The sequence below is a fragment of the Anomaloglossus baeobatrachus genome, chromosome 6 (assembly GCF_048569485.1).
Source record: "Anomaloglossus baeobatrachus isolate aAnoBae1 chromosome 6, aAnoBae1.hap1, whole genome shotgun sequence".
Taxonomy (NCBI): domain Eukaryota; kingdom Metazoa; phylum Chordata; class Amphibia; order Anura; family Aromobatidae; genus Anomaloglossus; species Anomaloglossus baeobatrachus.
The window spans coordinates 43,680,907-43,700,609 of record NC_134358.1 but is presented as its reverse complement, the minus strand read 5'-3'; the positions used below and the strand labels follow the sequence as shown (position 1 = coordinate 43,700,609).

Here is a 19,703-nt window from a genome sequence, read left to right as displayed (position 1 = left end):
CTTAGATTACTGGCTGCAGCCGTTCTGACATAATCAGGATTTTTAGATTTAGCCATGTAGCAGAGCAGAGAATGCTAACTCCACCCACACCAAACTCTCTATAGAAACTGATCACTGACAGTGAATCGGAGGAGGAGGCATGCCGGACTCTCTTGAGCGTGACATTATAGTCTGAGCGTTGATAAGTCCTGCTGCTTAAACAACAGATCGGACCTTGACAATACGGGCATCCCTGAATTCTGTGTTAACCCTTACAATATGCTGTCTTCTGGTTACATAGCAAAAACCTGCTGACAGATTACTTTTAATATCAATCTACCGTATGTGTGAGCTCCCTCTAGTGGTGACTGCAGGACTTAGAAATGTTGGGATTTTAATCCACGTTAAAGGCATGGGAATATCTCTGATCACTCTACCAGTTTTTATTAAGAGAATAATGAGTGCCAAATTTCGGATGTATTTGAGGATCCTTTGTCCTTTCCAGTTTATTAGCAATGAGTGAGTCGGGAGGAGCCGGCCTATCCTTGTATTGAATGGTCGGCCATTATTCTGATGTGTTGATATTTCCCTCTTCTGGGAGTGTAATAAGCCCCATTCTTTGTATATTATCTCGTTATGTCCTGTCCTACACGGTCTTGTAAAGAGTCATCGTAGCATTTTAGCGGCCCAGAAACTGCAGTCACCTGAGAGCCCGAGACAAGATCAAATCATGACTCATTTATAACCCCATCCAGCGCGCTCGCTGCACGGCGTCCCCCGGGGTGTCAGCGCGGGAAGTCATTATCAACCCGAAAAAGATGCCCCCTCACCTTTCCAGAAATAGCTGCACTTTATTATAAAAGCCCCTGAGCTTCGCACTGAGCGGTCACATACAAATCTATGGAGCGAGAGAACTCAATGAATTCTGGGTGAAGCTGGATGTAACGACAGGCTGTAGGTTGAACGCGATGGACTTAAAGGGGTTTTCCCACGAAAAAAAGTTAAGTTTAAAGTTGATTTAAATTTATAAATCTTGAAATAATAATAATTTTCATAATTCAATGTGTTTTAAAAAAATGTTCCTGTCCTCAGATAATCTCATATATGTGCCCTTGCTGTGTACTGTGTAATGGCCATGTCTGACCATACAGGTAAATGGTCTGATCATACCACATCTCTTGGGCCAAGGAGGACGCAAAAGTGTATACAAACATTATACCATGATTCTTTTTGTGAGGTAAAACATTTGTCTGCCTGTTTTTATAAAAATGTTTTACCTCACAAAAAGGGACATCATTATATCTACATAGTTTTAAGGTTAAGGGTAGACTTACAGGGGATTTCCCACAAAGCTCATTTTAATTAATAGATCTTGCAATAATAATAATTTCCACAATTGGATGTATACACACATTACAGCATGGGATCACACAGGTGATTCTTTTTCTGAGGTAAAATATTTCCCTGCCTGTTTTTAAAAAATGTTTTACCTCACGAAAATAATTATTTGTGATCCTGTAAAATGTTTTACCTCACGAAAATAATTATTTGTGATCTTGTCCTGTAATGTCTGTATACTCTTTTGCATCTTCCCTGGTCAAGGAGATGTGGTATGATCAGATGTGTACAGACATTACAGCATGGGATCACACAGGTGATTCTTTTTCTGAGGTAAAATATTTCCCTGCCTGTTTTTAAAAAATGTTTTACCTCACGAAAAGAATTTGTGATCTCGTGCTGTAATGTCTGTATACTCTTTTGCATGTGACGCAGGATCAGTTACGGGATGTATGTTCTGTCATGTGACTGGACCTGCACAAAAAAAAACCCACAAGGTTTCGCCGCATCAATGTTCATCTGGGGAAAACGAAATCTCTTACCTGCCATTGTGGAAATTCCTAAAAGAGCTCCAATATGGAATTCTATCTGTGTTCCCTGTGAGGAAAAATATAAAACATAAAATAATTAGCTCAACTGTTATAAACTAAAATCACAAGGAAAAACAATATTAGCGTCAAGTGTTCGTAAACTACTCCAAATTCCAGGAGAACCAGTGCGGATGGGAAAAGGGCCTAAGGTATCAGAAATACTCATATGTTGTAGAATGATAAAATATGATTTGGGATTTATTATTTAGAGATTGACTAAAGTTTAAAGGAACCTCTCACCAGATTTGGCCCCTATAAGCTGCGGCCACCACCAGTGGGCTCTTATATACAGAATTCTAACATGCTGTAATACAATATAATACTCACCTAAGGTGCGATGCGGTGCAGACCGGTCGTTTGGGTGTCTCTGTTCTCTGGGTCCGGCGCCTCCTCCTTCGGCCATCTTTTTCCTCCTTCTGAACCCTGGGTGCATAACGCGTCCTACGTCATCCACACTCGCCGGCATTGAGATCCTGCGCAGGCGCACTTTGATCTGCTCTGAATAGAGCAGATCAAAGTATTGTAGTGCGGCTGCGCAGGACCTCAATGCCGGCGAGTGTGGATGATATAGGATGCATCATGCACCCAGGCTTCAGAAGAAGGAAGACAAAGATGGTCGAAAGAGGAGGCACTGGTACCGGAGAACAGAGACACCCATCCGCCCTTTAAGTGAGTACTATAAAGTGTTTTTTACATTCTACACAGCGGCCTGGGCTCTTATATACAGCATGCTAGAATACTGTATATAAGAGCCCACTGGTGGTGGCCACAGGATACAAAAAACCCCCAAAAAAACGTTTAGTGCTTTTCACTTTTCCTAAGACAATGTGTGTCTTTGTTTGATTTTACATGTTTTTTTTACGGTGTACGTCGCTCAGATCCTCTCTGCGTCTCCTCGTAACCTGTGGTGGCCTGCTCAGCTCCTGCCATCTATTTCCTGCTGCAGGGCAGGATGGGAAGGAGGGGACGTCGGGTCATTTGGCCAGCGCTTGCGCAGAACACTGGAGGCAGAGGGGAAAGGGCGGGCACGAAATGATGGGCGGGCACTTGCGATGCACTCAGAGGGCCGCCCATAATCTCGTGCCTGCGACCACGTCACCAGCGGTCCTCGCGTGCACGGGACCTCGGGCGCTGTGGGCGGCGTCCTGAGATATGAAATTGAGCACTGGGGGACGGCGTCAATCTGCAGGAGGGACAGCAACGGACACCAGAGAGCCCGCCCCCATGGATAATTTACAAGAATTGCAGACAAAGGTACAACTTTATAAAGTGTTTAATTTGGTTTCAAAGGGGGCACAAAAAGTACAGGAACCTTGCTAGAATGCAGCCCACGAGCTGCGGAGGGGGAAACTTTTAGGTTTAAAGCTAAATTTCTGATGACAGGTTCCCTTTAAAATAAATATTTTATTGCATAATAAAAAAGGTACAGGGTAAAAATCGGCCTCCTGGCTGCACTGTACACATAATCGGGGTCTGCTAAGACCCTACAGCTCCTTGTCCCTCCAGATCATGTGCCAGGAGGGGGAAGGTGGAGTTACTGATTCCTAAACTGTAGTGCTGTGTACACAGGAAGCAGAAAGGCAGAGATGTTAATAAACCAGCTCTGCCTTCTCTAGGTCTCAAACAAGCTGGTCGCATATATGGCAGCTACATGATCACTGATTTTAGAAATCATACGTGGAGTTAATTAACTCAGTATGTGCTGAGGATTTTTAAAGTAAAAAAGGGCTGCTTGTTTATGGTTTCCAAGTGGTGATAAGTTTGTTTTTTGGAAATAAAAACAAGGAAAAAAAAAAAAGACAACCTATAAAAAACCCACTAGGCTGGAAATATGTACTACCATGTTTGCCCAAATATAAGCCCTAGCAGGAATTTTCGGCTTTTTTGGAGTAAGGCTTAAATATAAGCCCTACCCTGAAAATAAGACCTAGTCTCGGTTCAATAATGAAGCGTCCGTGCAGCTAAGTTAAAGAATACCACAAGACTCTTCATTATAGAAAGCAGACAACTCCAAAACAGAGAAGACAGACCCCACAAACATACTGACCAGACCGGGACGCTGTGGAAAATAGAGTAGAGTATGCGGTAGAGTGAAAACACACGCGGTGATACCGCGCTGCTACGGTGACCTGGGGTGCGGTGGAAGGCGTCGGGCAACCGCAGTGGACGGCGTCGAGAAACTGCAGTGGACGGCATTGAGGACTTGTGGTGGGCTGCTGCTCCTCTATACACTCCACTGGAGGTCCTCACATTTAAAGCGTCCCTGGTCCCCATCTGCTGGAAGCGGTTGTATCACCGTTGGGGGGGGGGGGTTGAATCTTAGCTGGCTGGAAGCAGGGGAAGGACTGCTGTGGAGAAGACCAGATCCTGCAGGGAGTGTGTGTATGTGTGGGTGGGTGTGGGTGTGTATGTGTGTGCGTGGGTGTGTGGGTGTGTGTGTTGTGTGTGGGTGTGTGTGTCAGCTGGCTGGAAGCAGGCGAAGGACTGTTGTGGAGAAGACCAGATCCTGCAGGGAGTGTGTGCTGAGGAACTGGGAACAATGTCTGGGGTATGACAAATATGATTCTCCTGGGTGATGGGGGAGTTTGAGGAGGGGGGGTTCTGCCTTTTTTGGGGGTGGTAAACTTACCCCCCAATCTGTGCTTCCCCCGAAATAAGCCCTACCCCAAAACATTTCTGCAACTCTCCAAAAACAAAATTCTCACATTTTTCAAAATCTGTCTACTCTCAATCTGCTTTGGGAGGCGCTATCTCTCTATGCAAATTAGCTCTCTTCAGGGAAAAAAAAATAATCTCACCAGCGCCACCTACTGGAGGTAGCAAGAAAATCTGCGCTGGTCATGTGATGGACACACTGGCGCACACCTCCCTACCGCATGTGTATCACAGCGCCGTAAAGTGACACGTTGTGGGCCTTTGAGTCCAAGGTTCCCATTGAACGGCGGCAGAGATTCTGGATGAAGTGTAGTGGGAGATTACAGAATGCTTCGGCATACAATTACGAAGCTTTATTTTCTGAAAACGGACTATCCCTTTAACAACCTGACAGACAAGGATTCATATTCACGGAGGGGGTGGGGGTGGGGATTTATTTAACCATTTACTAGCAGGAGGCGACTTTACTGGGATGATAAGTAAATGGATTAACATCTTGTGTCAGGAGGCCGCTGGTAAACCCCGCATCCCGTTATAGAAAGACACAGACACTGCAGAAATAATTGACGGGTAGAGCGGTATAATTACCGCCCCCAGGCGCTACCTCCTGCGCCGTAACACTGCGCCTTGTAAACTTTAACAATGTCCAAGTCCACCCTGTTGCCACGGATACCAAGACGATGCTGGCAAGCTTCAGGGAGCTTGGTACGATCAAATTAAAGCCAGAATCTAGTGAAGAGGAATACGGTATATACAAAACAAAGTGTAGATGTTGTTTTAATTTATAAAAAATAAATTAATAATAATAATAAAAAAAAAATAATAATCAATAAGAAAAGAAAAAAAAGCTCAACTCCTCCTGGACTGATCGTCCACTCAATTCATGGGTAGAAATGATCTTCAGTGAATACACAATTTCCGTTACTGAGTTAGAAGATGAGTTGTTGGATAGTGGGAGGAGCTAGCGGTAACACGAACATTCTATGGAGGGAGGAGCTAGAGGTAACACGGACATTCTATGAAGGGGAGGAGCTAGAGGTAAAACTGACATTCTATGGAGGGAGGAGCTAGAGGTAACACGGACATTCAATGGATGGAGGAGCTAGAGGTAACACGGACATTCAATGGATGGAGGAGCTAGAGGTAACACGGACATTCTATGGAGAGGAGGAGCTAGAGGTAACAAGGACATTCTATGGAGGGAGGAGCTAGAGGTAACAAGGACATTCTATGGATGGAGGAGCTAGCGGTAACAAGGACATTCTATGGATGGAGGAGCTAGCGGTAACAAGGACATTCTATGGATGGAGGAGCTAGCGGTAACAAGGACATTCTATGGAGAGGAGGAGCTAGCGGTAACACGGACATTCTATGGAGAGGAGGAGCTAGAGGTAACACGGACATTCTATGGATGGAGGCGCTAGAGGTAACACGGATATTCTATGGAGAGGAGGAGCTAGAGGTAACAAGGACATTCTATGGAGGGAGGAGCTAGAGGTAACAAGGACATTCTATGGAGGGAGGAGCTAGAGGTAACACGGATATTCTATGGAGGGAGGAGCTAGAGGTAACACGGACATTCTATGGATGGAGGAGCTAGAGGTAACAAGGACATTCTATGGAGGGAGGAGCTAGAGGTAACACGGACATTCTATGGATGGAGGAGCTAGAGGTAACACAGACATTCTATGGAGGGAGGAGCTAGAGGTAACACGGACATTCAATGGATGGAGGAGCTAGAGGTAACACGGACATTCTATGGAGAGGAGGGGCTAGAGGTAACAAGGACATTCTATGGATGGAGGAGCTAGCGGTAACAAGGACATTCTATGGATGGAGGAGCTAGCGGTAACAAGGACATTCTATGGAGAGGAGGAGCTAGCGGTAACAAGGACATTCTATGGATGGAGGAGCTAGAGGTAACACGGATATTCTATGGAGAGGAGGAGCTAGAGGTAACAAGGACATTCTATGGAGGGAGGAGCTAGAGGTAACAAGGACATTCTATGGAGGGAGGAGCTAGAGGTAACACGGACATTTTATGGAGGGAGGAGCTAGAGGTAACAAGGACATTCTATGGAGGGAGGAGCTAGAGGTAACACGGACATTCTATGGCGGGAGGAGCTAGAGGTAACACGGACATTCTTTGGCGGGAGGAGCTAGAGGTAACACGGATATTCTATGGAGGGAGGAGCTAGAGGTAACACGGACATTCTATGGAGAGGAAGAGCTAGAGGTAACAAGGACATTCTATGGAGGGAGGAGCTAGAGGTAACACGGATATTCTATGGAGAGGAGGAGCTAGAGGTAACAAGGACATTCTATGGATGGAGGAGCTAGAGGTAACACGGATATTCTATGGAGAGGAGGAGCTAGAGGTAACAAGGACATTCTATGGAGGGAGGAGCTAGAGGTAACACGGACATTCTATGGAGGGAGGAGCTAGAGGTAACACGGACATTCTATGACGGGAGGAGCTAGAGGTAACACGGACATTCTATGGAGGGAGGAGCTAGAGGTAACACGGACATTCTATGGAGGAGGAGCTAGTGGTAACACGGACATTCTATGGAGGAGGAGCTAGAGGTAACACGGACATTCTATGGAGGGGAGGAGCTAGAAGTAACACAGATACCCCATAGTCCACCATATAGTATAATGCACACCCCATAGACCTCCATATAGTATAATGCACCCTCACGGTCTTCCATTTAGTATAATGGGCCCCATCGTCCAACATATACCGGTAGAATAATGCAGACCCCATAATCCACCGTATCATATATTTCACCCCAAATCTTCGATGCCGATACTGTTGACAGTGCAATGTGGAGGGGGTCTCTGCTGGCACCGGGTCCTTTGACATATGGGCCCTATAACAGCCACGTAGTGTGCTGCCATTGGCGGTACGCCACTCATATTGATTAAAATCTAAATTAAAAAAAAGCATAAGATATTGTATAGACAAAAAAAAAAAGTAAAAACAAAAAGGTTCTTTGAAATAAATCTTCATAAATGTAAATGAAGACGTGGCCCGGACTCCTCAGCACAGATGTTTGGCTCCAGACTCGCTTACAAGAGCGCACTGAAGATGTGAGAAATCCATGAAGACAGGAGGCGAGCCTCAATGATCCTTATCTTGCGGCTGCCATAGACCCGGGGCAGAGACGTGCGTTACTCAGACAATGCAGAACATTTCTATTTGTTGTGAAAATGGAATAGAATTTTTGTACAACTCTGGTATATTTTATGCCATTTCTGCTACAAAACGCCCGATGAACGCGCCCGTGTGTGTCAGCCACTTCACAGAGCCAAATCTACGCCTCCTGCCAGCACTCCAGCATGTGCAGCGGGCTCATCCACCACAAATGCTGAACATGTGCATATACCCTACATGTATTTATTGCAGTATTGGAATTCTATTCCCGAACCAGGAAACTCAGGATACATAGAGCTACACTATACGGACTTCAAAAGGAATCTGTTAGCGGGTTTTTGCTATAGAAGCTGAAGACAGCATGATGCAAGGATTAACACAGACAATTCAGGATGGCAGTCTTGTCATAGTCCTTGTTTATATGCTATGTTTGTTTAAGTAGCAGGACCCTTATCATTGCTCAACTACAAAGTCACACATCCCCTGCTGTGATTGACACCTCACTGTCAATGCACAATCTTTTTCAGCTCTTTCAGCTCTGCTACATGACTAAGGGGTACTTCTGACATAGCGAGATCGCTGCTGAGTCACGGTTTTTGTGACGCAGCAGTGACCTCATTAGCGATCTCGCTGTGTGTGACACTGAGCAGCGATCTGGCCCCTGCTGTGAGATTGCTGCTCGTTACACACAGCGCTGGTTCATTTTTTGGACGTTGCTCTCCCGCTGTGAAGCACACATCGCTGTGTGTGACAGCGAGAGAGCAACGATCTGAACGTGCAGGGAGCAGGAGCCGGCCTCTGGCAGCCTGCGGTAAGCTGTAACCAAGGTAAACATCAGGTAACTAAGCGAAGCCCTTTGCTTGGTTACCCGATATTTACCTTGGTTACTAGCGTCCGCTGCTCTCAGGCTGCCAGTGCCGGCTCCCTGCACATGTAGCCGGAGTACACATCGGGTAAATAAGCAAAGCGGTTTGCTTATTAACCCGATGTGTACTCTGGCTACGAGTGCAGGGAGCCAGCGCTAAGCGGTGTGCGCTGGTAACCAAGGTAAATATCGGGTAACCAAGTGAAGTGCTTTGCTTGGTTACCCGATATTTACCTTAGTTACCAAGCGCAGCATCGCTTTCACGCCTCGCTGCTGGCTGGGGGCTGGTCACTGGTCGCTGGGGAGATCTGCCTGATTGACAGCTCACCAGCGACCATGTAGCGACGCATCAGTGATCCTGACCAGGTGAGATCGCTGGTGGGATCGCTGGAGCGTCGCTAAAGTGTGAAGGTACCTTAATCCTAAAAATTCTGATTGAGTGAGAACGGCTGCAGCCAGTAATCTAAGTGATACATAATTGGATTTAGGATCTATATGCCTACATTATGCTCCTCTCAGAGGAGGTGGCCAAAACCAGCTGACAGAGTCCCTTTAATCATTGGCTTCAGAGTTTTAAGTTACTCCCACATCGCCCCCAGTGAATAACATTTGGACCCTCGCCCCAGTGTATAACCTCCGGTCCCCCACCTTTCCATCTACGTTTACCAACATGTGACAGAACAGCTGGTGGTGCAGATCTCACGGATACCCCGGTGGCTCCTATTACATGATGCGCTGGTAAAAGGTCCGTTCATGACGTTTCTTCCTCCTAAATCCTCCCCATCACCTGTGAGTGATATTACTGAGAAGTGGAAAGAACCGCAGCAACTCAGCCATGAGGTGGAGACCCCATAACATTACAGAGCGGGGGGCAGAGTGCTAAGAAGCAGAGGGCAGAAAAGTCACCAACACTCTGCTGACCCCATAACGGACCTCCCCTGGTAACATCAGCACCAACACTTCACCTGCTGGGAGCTTCATGACTGGGCAGCTGCAGTCGTACATCACCAAGCACAATGCGAGCCGCCCATCACCAAGCACAATGCCGAGCCGCCCATCACCAAGCACAATGCCGAGCCGCACATCACCAAGCACAATGCCGAGCCGCACATCACCAAGCACAATGCCGAGCCGTACATCACCAAGCACAATGCCGAGCCATACATCACCAAGCACAATGCCGAGCCGTACATCACCAAGCACAATGCCGAGCCGTACATCACCAAGCACAATGCCGAGCCATACATCACCAAGCACAATGCCGAGCCGTACATCACCAAGCGCAATGCCGAGCCATACATCACCAAGCACAATGCCGAGCCGTACATCACCAAGCACAATGCCGAGCCGTACATCACCAAGCACAATGCCGAGCCGTACATCACCAAGCACAATGCCGAGCCGTACATCACCAAGCACAATGCCGAGCCGTACATCACCAAGCACAATGCCGAGCCGTACATCACCAAGCACAATGCCGAGCCGTACATCACCAAGCACAATGCCGAGCCGTACATCACCAAGCACAATGCCGAGCCGTACATCACCAAGCACAATGCCGAGCCGTACATCACCAAGCGCAATGCCGAGCCGTACGTCACCAAGCGCAATGCCGAGCCGTACGTCACCAAGCGCAATGCCGAGCCGTACGTCACCAAGCGCAATGCCGAGCCGTACGTCACCAAGCACAATGCCGAGCCGTACGTCACCAAGCCCAATGCCGAGCCGTACGTCACCAAGCACAATGCCGAGCCGTACGTCACCAAGCACAATGCCGAGCCGTACGTCACCAAGCACAATGCCGAGCCGTACGTCACCAAGCACAATGCCGAGCCGTACATCACCAAGCACAATGCCGAGCCGTACATCACCAAGCACAATGCCGAGCCGTACATCACCAAGCACAATGCCGAGCCGTACATCACCAAGCACAATGCCGAGCCGTACATCACCAAGCACAATGCCGAGCCGTACATCACCAAGCACAATGCCGAGCCGTACATCACCAAGCACAATGCCGAGCCGTACATCCCCAAGCACAATGCCGAGCCGTACATCCCCAAGCACAATGCCGAGCCGTACATCCCCAAGCACAATGCCGAGCCGTACATCCCCAAGCACAATGCCGAGCCGTACATCCCCAAGCACAATGCCGAGCAATATATCACCAAGCACAATGCCAAGCCGTACATCATCAAGCACAATGCCGAGCCGTACATCACCAAGCACAATGCCGAGCCGTACGTCACCAAGCACAATGCCGAGCCGTACATCACCAACCACAATGCCGAGCCGTACATCACCAAGCACAATGCCGAGCCGTACATCACCAAGCACAATGCCGAGCCGTACATCACCAAGCACAATGCCGAGCCGTACATCACCAAGCACAATGCCGAGCCGTACGTCACCAAGCACAATGCCGAGCCGTACGTCACCAAGCACAATGCCGAGCCGTACGTCACCAAGCACAATGCCGAGCCGTACGTCACCAAGCACAATGCCGAGCCGTACGTCACCAACCACAATGCCGAGCCGTACGTCACCAAGCACAATGCCGAGCCGTACGTCACTAAGCACAATGCCGAGCCGTACACCACCGAGCACAATGCCGAGCCGTACATCACCAAGCACAATGCCGAGCCGTACATCACCAAGCACAATGCCGAGCCGTACATCACCAAGCACAATGCTGAGCTATACATCACCAAGCACAATGCCGAGCTATACATCACCAAGCACAATGCCGAGCCGTACGTCACTAAGCACAATGCCGAGCCATACATCACCAAGCACAATGCCGATCCGTACATCACCAAGCACAATGCCGATCCGTACATCACCAAACACAATGCCGAGCCGTACATCACCAAGCACAATGCAGAGCGTTGGATGGAGCGGGGTAAAGCCGCCACCACTGGACTCTGGAGGAGACGTGTTCGGTGCAGTGACGGATCACACTGCTATCTGGTGTCTGTAAAGATGGTAGAGGAGGGATAACGCTATGGGATCGTTTTTCAGGGATTGACCTCGGCCTTTTAGTTCCAGGGGAATACAGAATGTGACTTGAGGCAGGCACAGAGGTATATGAGCGAGCAGGACACTCCCCGCACACGGACATCTGTGTAATGACCTGTGTATCATCTATCAGAAGATTCGGCTGGAGGCCCGGGCTGTTCACGTGTGGCATCCAGCGAGGCCTCCTTGTCTGACCTTCCATGAGGGAAAGTCAATTGTGTTACTAAAAAAAGATGGAAGAAGAAGTGGCATGATGGACGCTCTCCACACACAGCTGCTAAGGAGCCGAACCGAGCGTCACAAACATATCACACCCTGGCAACTGGTAAACACGACACAGGGTTATAGAAATCCCCACAGGGAGAGGATCAACATGGCGAGAACACAAATCATCTCCACTACCATGCTCGGGTGCTCAGTACTCGTAACTAGTGATGAGCGGGCACTACCATGCTCGGGTGCTCAGTACTTGTAACTAGTGATGAGCGGGCACTACCATGCTCGGGTGCTCAGTACTTGTAACTAGTAATGAGCAAACACTACCATGCTCGGGTATTCAGTACTCGTAACTAGTGATGAGCGGGCACTACCATGCTCGGGTGCTCAGTACTCGTAACTAGTGATGAGCGAGCACTACCATGCTCGGGTGCTCAGTACTCGTAACTAGTGATGAGCGGGCACTACCATGCTCAGGTGCTCAGTACTCGTAACTAGTGATGAGCGGGCACTACCATGCTCGGGTGCTCGGTACTCGTAACTAGTGATGAGCGGGCACTACCATGCTCGGGTGCTCGGTACTCGTAACTAGTGATGAGCGGGCACTACCATGCTCGGGTGCTCAGTACTCGTAACTAGTGATGAGCGGGCATTACCATGCTCGGGTGCTCGGTACTCGTAACTAGTGATGAGCGGGCACTACCATGCTCGGGTGCTCAGTACTCGTAACTAGTGATGAGCGGGCATTACCATGCTCGGGTGCTCAGTACTCGTAACTAGTGATGAGCGGGCACTACCATGCTCAGGTGCTCAGTACTCGTAACTAGTGATGAGCGGGCACTACCATGCTCGGGTGTTCAGTACTCGTAACTAGTGATGAGCGGGCATTACCATGCTCGGGTGCTCAGTACTCGTAACTAGTGATGAGCGGGCACTACCATGCTCGAGTGCTCAGTACTCGTAACTAGTGATGAGCGGGCACTACCATGCTCGGGTGCTCAGTACTCGTAACTAGTGATGAGCGAGCACTACCATGCTCGGGTGCTCAGTACTCGTAACTGGTGATGAGTGGGCACTACCATGCTCTGGTGCTCAGTACTCGTAACTAGTGATGAGCGGGCACTACCATGCTCGGGTGCTCAGTACTCGTAACTAGTGATGAGCGAGCACTACCATGCTCGGGTGCTCGGTACTGGTAACTAGTGATGGGCGGGCACTACCACGCTCGAGTGCTCAGTACTTGTAACTAGTGATGAGCGGGCACTACCACGCTCGAGTGCTCATTACTTGTAACTAGTGATGAGCGGGCACTACCATGCTCGAGTGCTCATTACTTGTAACTAGTGATGAGCGGGCACTACCATGCTCGAGTGCTCATTACTTGTAACTAGTGATGAGCGGGCACTACCACGCTCGAGTGCTCATTACTTGTAACTAGTGATGAGCGGGCACTACCATGCTCGAGTGCTCATTACTTGTAACTAGTGATGAGCGGGCACTACCACGCTCGAGTGCTCATTACTTGTAACTAGTGATGAGCGGGCACTACCATGCTCGAGTGCTCATTACTTGTAACTAGTGATGAGCGGGCACTACCATGCTCGAGTGCTCATTACTTGTAACTAGTGATGAGTGGGCACTACCACGCTCGAGTGCTCATTACTTGTAACTAGTGATGAGCGGGCACTACCACGCTCGAGTGCTCATTACTTGTAACTAGTGATGAGCGGGCACTACCATGCTCGAGTGCTCATTACTTGTAACTAGTGATGAGTGGGCACTACCATGCTCGGGTGCTCAGTACTTGTAACTAGTGATGAGCAAACACTACCATGCTCGGGTGCTCAGTACTCGTAACTAGTGGTGAGCGGGCACTACCATGCTCGGGTGCTCAGTACTCGTAACTAGTGGTGAGCGGGCACTACCATGCTCGGGTGCTCAGTACTCGTAACTAGTGATGAGTGGGCACTACCATGCTCGGGTGCTCAGTACTTGTAACTAGTGATGAGCGGGCACTACCATGCTCGGGTGCTCAGTACTGGTAACTAGTGATGAGCGGGCACTACCATGCTCGGGTGCTCAGTACTCGTAACTAGTGATGAGCGAGCACTACCATGCTCGGGTGCTCAGTACTGGTAACTAGTGATGAGCGGGCACTACCATGCTCGGGTGCTCAGTACTCGTAACTAGTGATGAGCGGGCACTACCATGCTCGGGTGCTCAGTACTGGTAACTAGTGATGAGCGGGCACTACCATGCTCGGGTGCTCAGTACTGGTAACTAGTGATGAGCGGGCACTACCATGCTCGGGTGCACAGTACTCGTAACTAGTGATGAGCGGGCACTACCATGCTCGGGTACTCAGTACTTGTAACTAGTGATGAGTGGGCACTACCTTGCTCGGGGGCTCTGTACTTGTAACTAGTGATGAGTGGGCACTACCAGATGCACGGATAGGTGTGACTCGTGTACTCTAGTATAGAGGAACTTAATGGGGAAACTCAAGCATTTTTCTGAAAGACATTGATTCAAACTCTTTCATGAGATCCACAAAAGAATCTCTGTGGTTCTCCTGAAGAAGTTGGAATACTGCGAAACGGCTGGAGAATAAATTGTACCGATAATACTTTCACCTGATTCTATATTTTATATAAAATATTTTTTTTTTTTTTACTTTTTACTACTAAAAATAAAACTCTGGCAGTTCAGTATCGCTGTAATCATACCGACCCAAGGAATGACGCTCCCAGGTCATTGTAACCCCACAGTGAACACCTTAACGCATCCTACGTCATCCACACTAGCCGACATTGAGGTCCTGCGCAGGCGAACTATAATACTTTGATCTGTCCTGCGCAGGACCTCCATGCCAGCTAATGTGGATAACGTAAAACGCGTCATGTACCCTGGCTACAGAAGAAGGAGGACAAAGATGGCCGAAAGAGAAGGCGCCAGTACCGGAGAACAGACGCCCATCCGAACAGTCTGTACCGCACCGCCACTTAGGTGAGTATTATAAAGTGTTTTTTTATGTTCTCACAGCGGCCTGGGCTCTTATATACAGCATGTTAGAATGCCGTATATCCCCTTCACCCCGGGCGTTTTTCCGTGGGTTTTTTTTTCCTCTCCTTCTTCCGAGAGCCATAACTTTTTTTTATTTTTCCATCAATCTTCCCATATGATTGCTTGTTTTTTTGTGGGACAAGCTGTACTTTTAAATGAAACCGTAAGTTTTACCATATATTGTACTGGAAAACGGCAAAATAAATTTGAAGTGTGGAAAAACTGCAAAAAAAAATAAGTGCGTTTGTGCAATAGATTTTGGGATATTTGATTCACAGTGTTGATTATATGGTAAAACTGATGGGTCGGTGTGATGCCTGAGGTCGGTGCAAGTTTGTAGACACCAAACATGTATAGGTTTACTTTTATGTAAGGGGTTAAAAACAATTCCCAAGTCTGTCCAAAAAAAGTGGACTTTTTGTGCCATTTTCCAAAACCCGCAGCGTTTTCATTTTTCGGGATCTATGGCTCAGTGACAGCTTATTTTTTGCGTCCTGAGCCGACGTTTTTAACTATACTATTTTTGTGCAGATGCTACGTTTTGATCGCCTCTTATTGCATTTTGTGCAAAATTTGCAGCGACCAAAAACATAATTTTGGCGTTTGGATTATATATATTTTATATATCTATATATCTATATATCTATATATATACAGTTAGGTCCAGAAATATTTGGACAGTGACACAATTTTCGCGAGTTGGGCTCTGCATGCCACCACATTGGATTTGAAATGAAACCTCTACAACAGAATTCAAGTGCAGATTGTAACGTTTAATTTGAAGGTTTGAACAAAAATATCTGATAGAAATTGTAGGAATTGTCACATTTCTTTACAAACACTCCACATTTTAGGAGGTCAAAAGTAATTGGACAAATAAACCAAACCCAAACAAAATATTTTTATTTTCAATATTTTGTTGCGAATCCTTTGGAGGCAATCACTGCCTTAAGTCTGGAACCCATGGACATCACCAAACGCTGGGTTTCCTCCTTCTTAATGCTTTGCCAGGCCTTTACAGCCGCAGCCTTCAGGTCTTGCTTGTTTGTGGGTCTTTCCGTCTTAAGTCTGGATTTGAACAAGTGAAATGCATGCTCAATTGGGTTAAGATCTGGTGATTGACTTGGCCATTGCAGAATGTTCCACTTTTTTGCACTCATGAACTCCTGGGTAGCTTTGGCTGTATGCTTGGGGTCATTGTCCATCTGGACTATGAAGCGCCGTCCGATCAACTTTGCGGCATTTGGCTGAATCTGGGCTGAAAGTATATCCCGGTACACTTCAGAATTCATCCGGCTACTCTTGTCTGCTGTTATGTCATCAATAAACACAAGTGACCCAGTGCCATTGAAAGCCATGCATGCCCATGCCATCACGTTGCCTCCACCATGTTTTACAGAGGATGTGGTGTGCCTTGGATCATGTGCCGTTCCCTTTCTTCTCCAAACTTTTTTCTTCCCATCATTCTGGTACAGGTTGATCTTTGTCTCATCTGTCCATAGAATACTTTTCCAGAACTGAGCTGGCTTCATGAGGTGTTTTTCAGCAAATGTAACTCTGGCCTGTCTATTTTTGGAATTGATGAATGGTTTGCATCTAGATGTGAACCCTTTGTATTTACTTTCATGGAGTCTTCTCTTTACTGTTGACTTAGAGACAGATACACCTACTTCACTGAGAGTGTTCTGGACTTCAGTTGATGTTGTGAACGGGTTCTTCTTCACCAAAGAAAGTATGCGGCGATCATCCACCACTGTTGTCATCCGTGGACGCCCAGGCCTTTTTGAGTTCCCAAGCTCACCAGTCAATTCCTTTTTTCTCAGAATGTACCCGACTGTTGATTTTGCTACTCCAAGCATGTCTGCTATCTCTCTGATGGATTTTTTCTTTTTTTTCAGCCTCAGGATGTTCTGCTTCACCTCAATTGAGAGTTCCTTAGACCGCATGTTGTCTGGTCACAGCAACAGCTTCCAAATGCAAAACCACACACCTGTAATCAACCCCAGACCTTTTAACTACTTCATTGCTTACAGATTAACGAGGGAGACGCCTTCAGAGTTAATTGTAGCCCTTAGAGTCCCTTGTCCAATTACTTTTGGTCCCTTGAAAAAGAGGAGGCTATGCATTACAGAGCTATGATTCCTAAACCCTTTCTCCGATTTGGATGTGAAAACTCTCATATTGCAGCTGGGAGTGTGCACTTTCAGCCCATATTATATATAGAATTGTATTTCTGAACATGTTTTTGTAAACAGCTAAAATAACAAAGCTTGTGTCACTGTCCAAATATTTCTGGCCCTGACTGTATATATTTTATATATCTATATCTCTCTATATCTCTCTCTATAACATATATAAATAAATATATATATATATATTTATATATAAATAAATAAAATCTCATTATATATATATATATATATATATATATATATATCTAGATATAGATATATAATATAATATATGTCTATATATATATTATATATATATATATATCTCTATATATATATATATATAGATAGATATTATATATCTATATCTAGATAGATATATAGATATGAGAGACATTATATATATATATATCTATTTATCTATCTCTATCTATCTATCTATCTCATATCTATCTATCTATATAGAGAGAGAGAGAGAGAGATAGAGATATATATATATATATATATATATATATATAATATCTATCTATATATAATATATATTTATTTTTTTTTTAACCCTTTAATTTTCAATGGACTGAATGGGGGTGATTTGAACTTAGGTTTTTTTATTTTTTAAATTTAAACTTTTTTAACTTATTTTTTTTATGTTACTAGTATCTCAATAACGGATCAGCAGTCTGATCGCTCTTCCATTTCTCCCGATCACAGCTGAGATCTGGAGAAACGTCATGTGTCATGAAAAGGATATATGAGCTCACTGGTGGTGGCTGCAGCTTATAGTCACCAAATCTGGTGACAGGTTCCCTTTAAAGATCCATCAACAGCATCTTATTTACTACTCTAAAAAATGCAAAAAAAAAAAAAAATGAAAAAAAAGTAAAAAGGATAATATATTGCAAAAAAGTCAACCAAACAGCCATAAAAAGTGGAAGATTCAGTATAAAATGAAGAGAAATTAAAACTAGTTCTTACCGCAGCAATCATGATCGCGTTATCCAAGAAGCCGAAGCCAATGAACGGTAGTGCGTTGTGGACGAAAACTGGAATAGAAAGAAGGAAAAGATCAGAAAGGGAACAATAACCGGCAACAGTGGAGCATTGGAGCGCCGGGGGTCGCTCGTCAACTGCAAGGAGTTTGTATGTCCTCCTATGCTCTCGTGGGTTTCCTCCCACAGTACAAAGACATACAGATATGGAATGTAGATTGCGAGTCCCAATGGGGACAGTGATGACCACATCTGTAAAGTGCTGGTGCAGGATTAGGAAAACAGCTGCTCTTTTGTTTTTGATCAAAAACAGCGCCACGATTGCCTATAGGCCGTGCCTAGTATTGCAGGTCATCCACACTAAAGTCAATGGGTCCAAGCTGCAATACCGCACACAGCCTGTAGATCAGAGTGGCGCTATTTTTGAAAATAAAAAAAAAATAAAAAAAAACAGCTCGGTATATAAGCCATGAAATAGAAAAATAGAAAAATCCAATTTAAAAATGCTGTTCTGCTAATAGTCCCCATCATGGCTCCTACAGGGGGCGACACCCAGCTCTTCCAGAACCCTGCATGACACAATCACCATGCGGGATCCGGGTGAAGCAGATGGATTGCCCCCTAGTAAAGCAGTAATGGCAGCCATATCAGTGGGTCCCCAGCACCTCCGGGAGGAGAGAGCACACCCCACGAGGGAGGACGACGCCAGGACTTCTATTTTCTGGGACTTTTTTTTTTTTTTAACAGAAAATTCTGCTCATTTCTCCCTGGTTAAAAACAAAATGACAAATGGCATCAAAATGAGAATCTAAATACGGTGACATTTCTGTCCGGGTGACCTTTATAAAGTAAAAAGCCATTATTAAATAACACGCGGGGGCGGATCTGCCACATTTAAAGGGATATTAGCAATAGATTTCCTACAGAATGAATCTGAGCCCTCTGCACAGACAAGACCAGTGTGAGGGGAAGGGGTTTAGTACAGGAGGAGGTGAGCTGTGACATCACCTATTATGAATGAAGAATCCTGTGTTATCTACTGTATATAGAGGTGTTATCAGTCACTGCACAGGAGGAGGAGGTGAGCTGTGACATCACCTATTGTGAATGGTGGGTCCTTTGTAATCTACTGTATATATATGTGCTATCAGTCATGATAAAGGAGGGGAGGAGGTTGGCTGTGACCATCTATTGCGAATGGTGGATCCTGTATTATCTACTGTATATAAAGATGTTATCAGTCATACAGGAGGAGGTGAGCTGTGACATCACATATTGTGAATGGTGGATTCTGTGTTAACTACTGTATTATGTAGGTATTATCCATCAATCTGTAGACTGTGAGCCCTCGCAGGCAGGGTCCTCACTCCTCCTATACCAGTCTGTTTTGTACTGTTAATGATTGTTGTACGTATACCCTCTCTCACTTGTAAAGCGCCATGGAATAAATGGCGCTATAATAATAAATAATAATAATAATAATGAACAGAAGGAGGAAGTGAGCTGTGATATCTATTGTGAATGCTGGATCCTGAGTAATCTACTGTATATAGAGGAGGAGGTGAGCTGTAATATCTATTATGAATGGTGTATCCTGTGTCATCTACTGTATATAGAGGTGTTATCAGTCAGAGGAGGATGAGGTGGGCTGTGACATCACCT

At 46.1% G+C, this 19,703-nt stretch overlaps 1 protein-coding gene across 1 annotated transcript in view; it reads right to left on the bottom strand.

The window, feature by feature from the left end:
* TMEM65 (transmembrane protein 65) overlaps positions 1 to 19,703 on the bottom strand; it is an 88,504-nt gene that overhangs the window by 12,310 nt on the left and 56,491 nt on the right. The window contains 2 exon segments of the mRNA XM_075352888.1: positions 1,860 to 1,914; positions 18,028 to 18,095. Of these exon segments, the coding sequence (XP_075209003.1) occupies positions 1,860 to 1,914; positions 18,028 to 18,095 (123 nt within the window).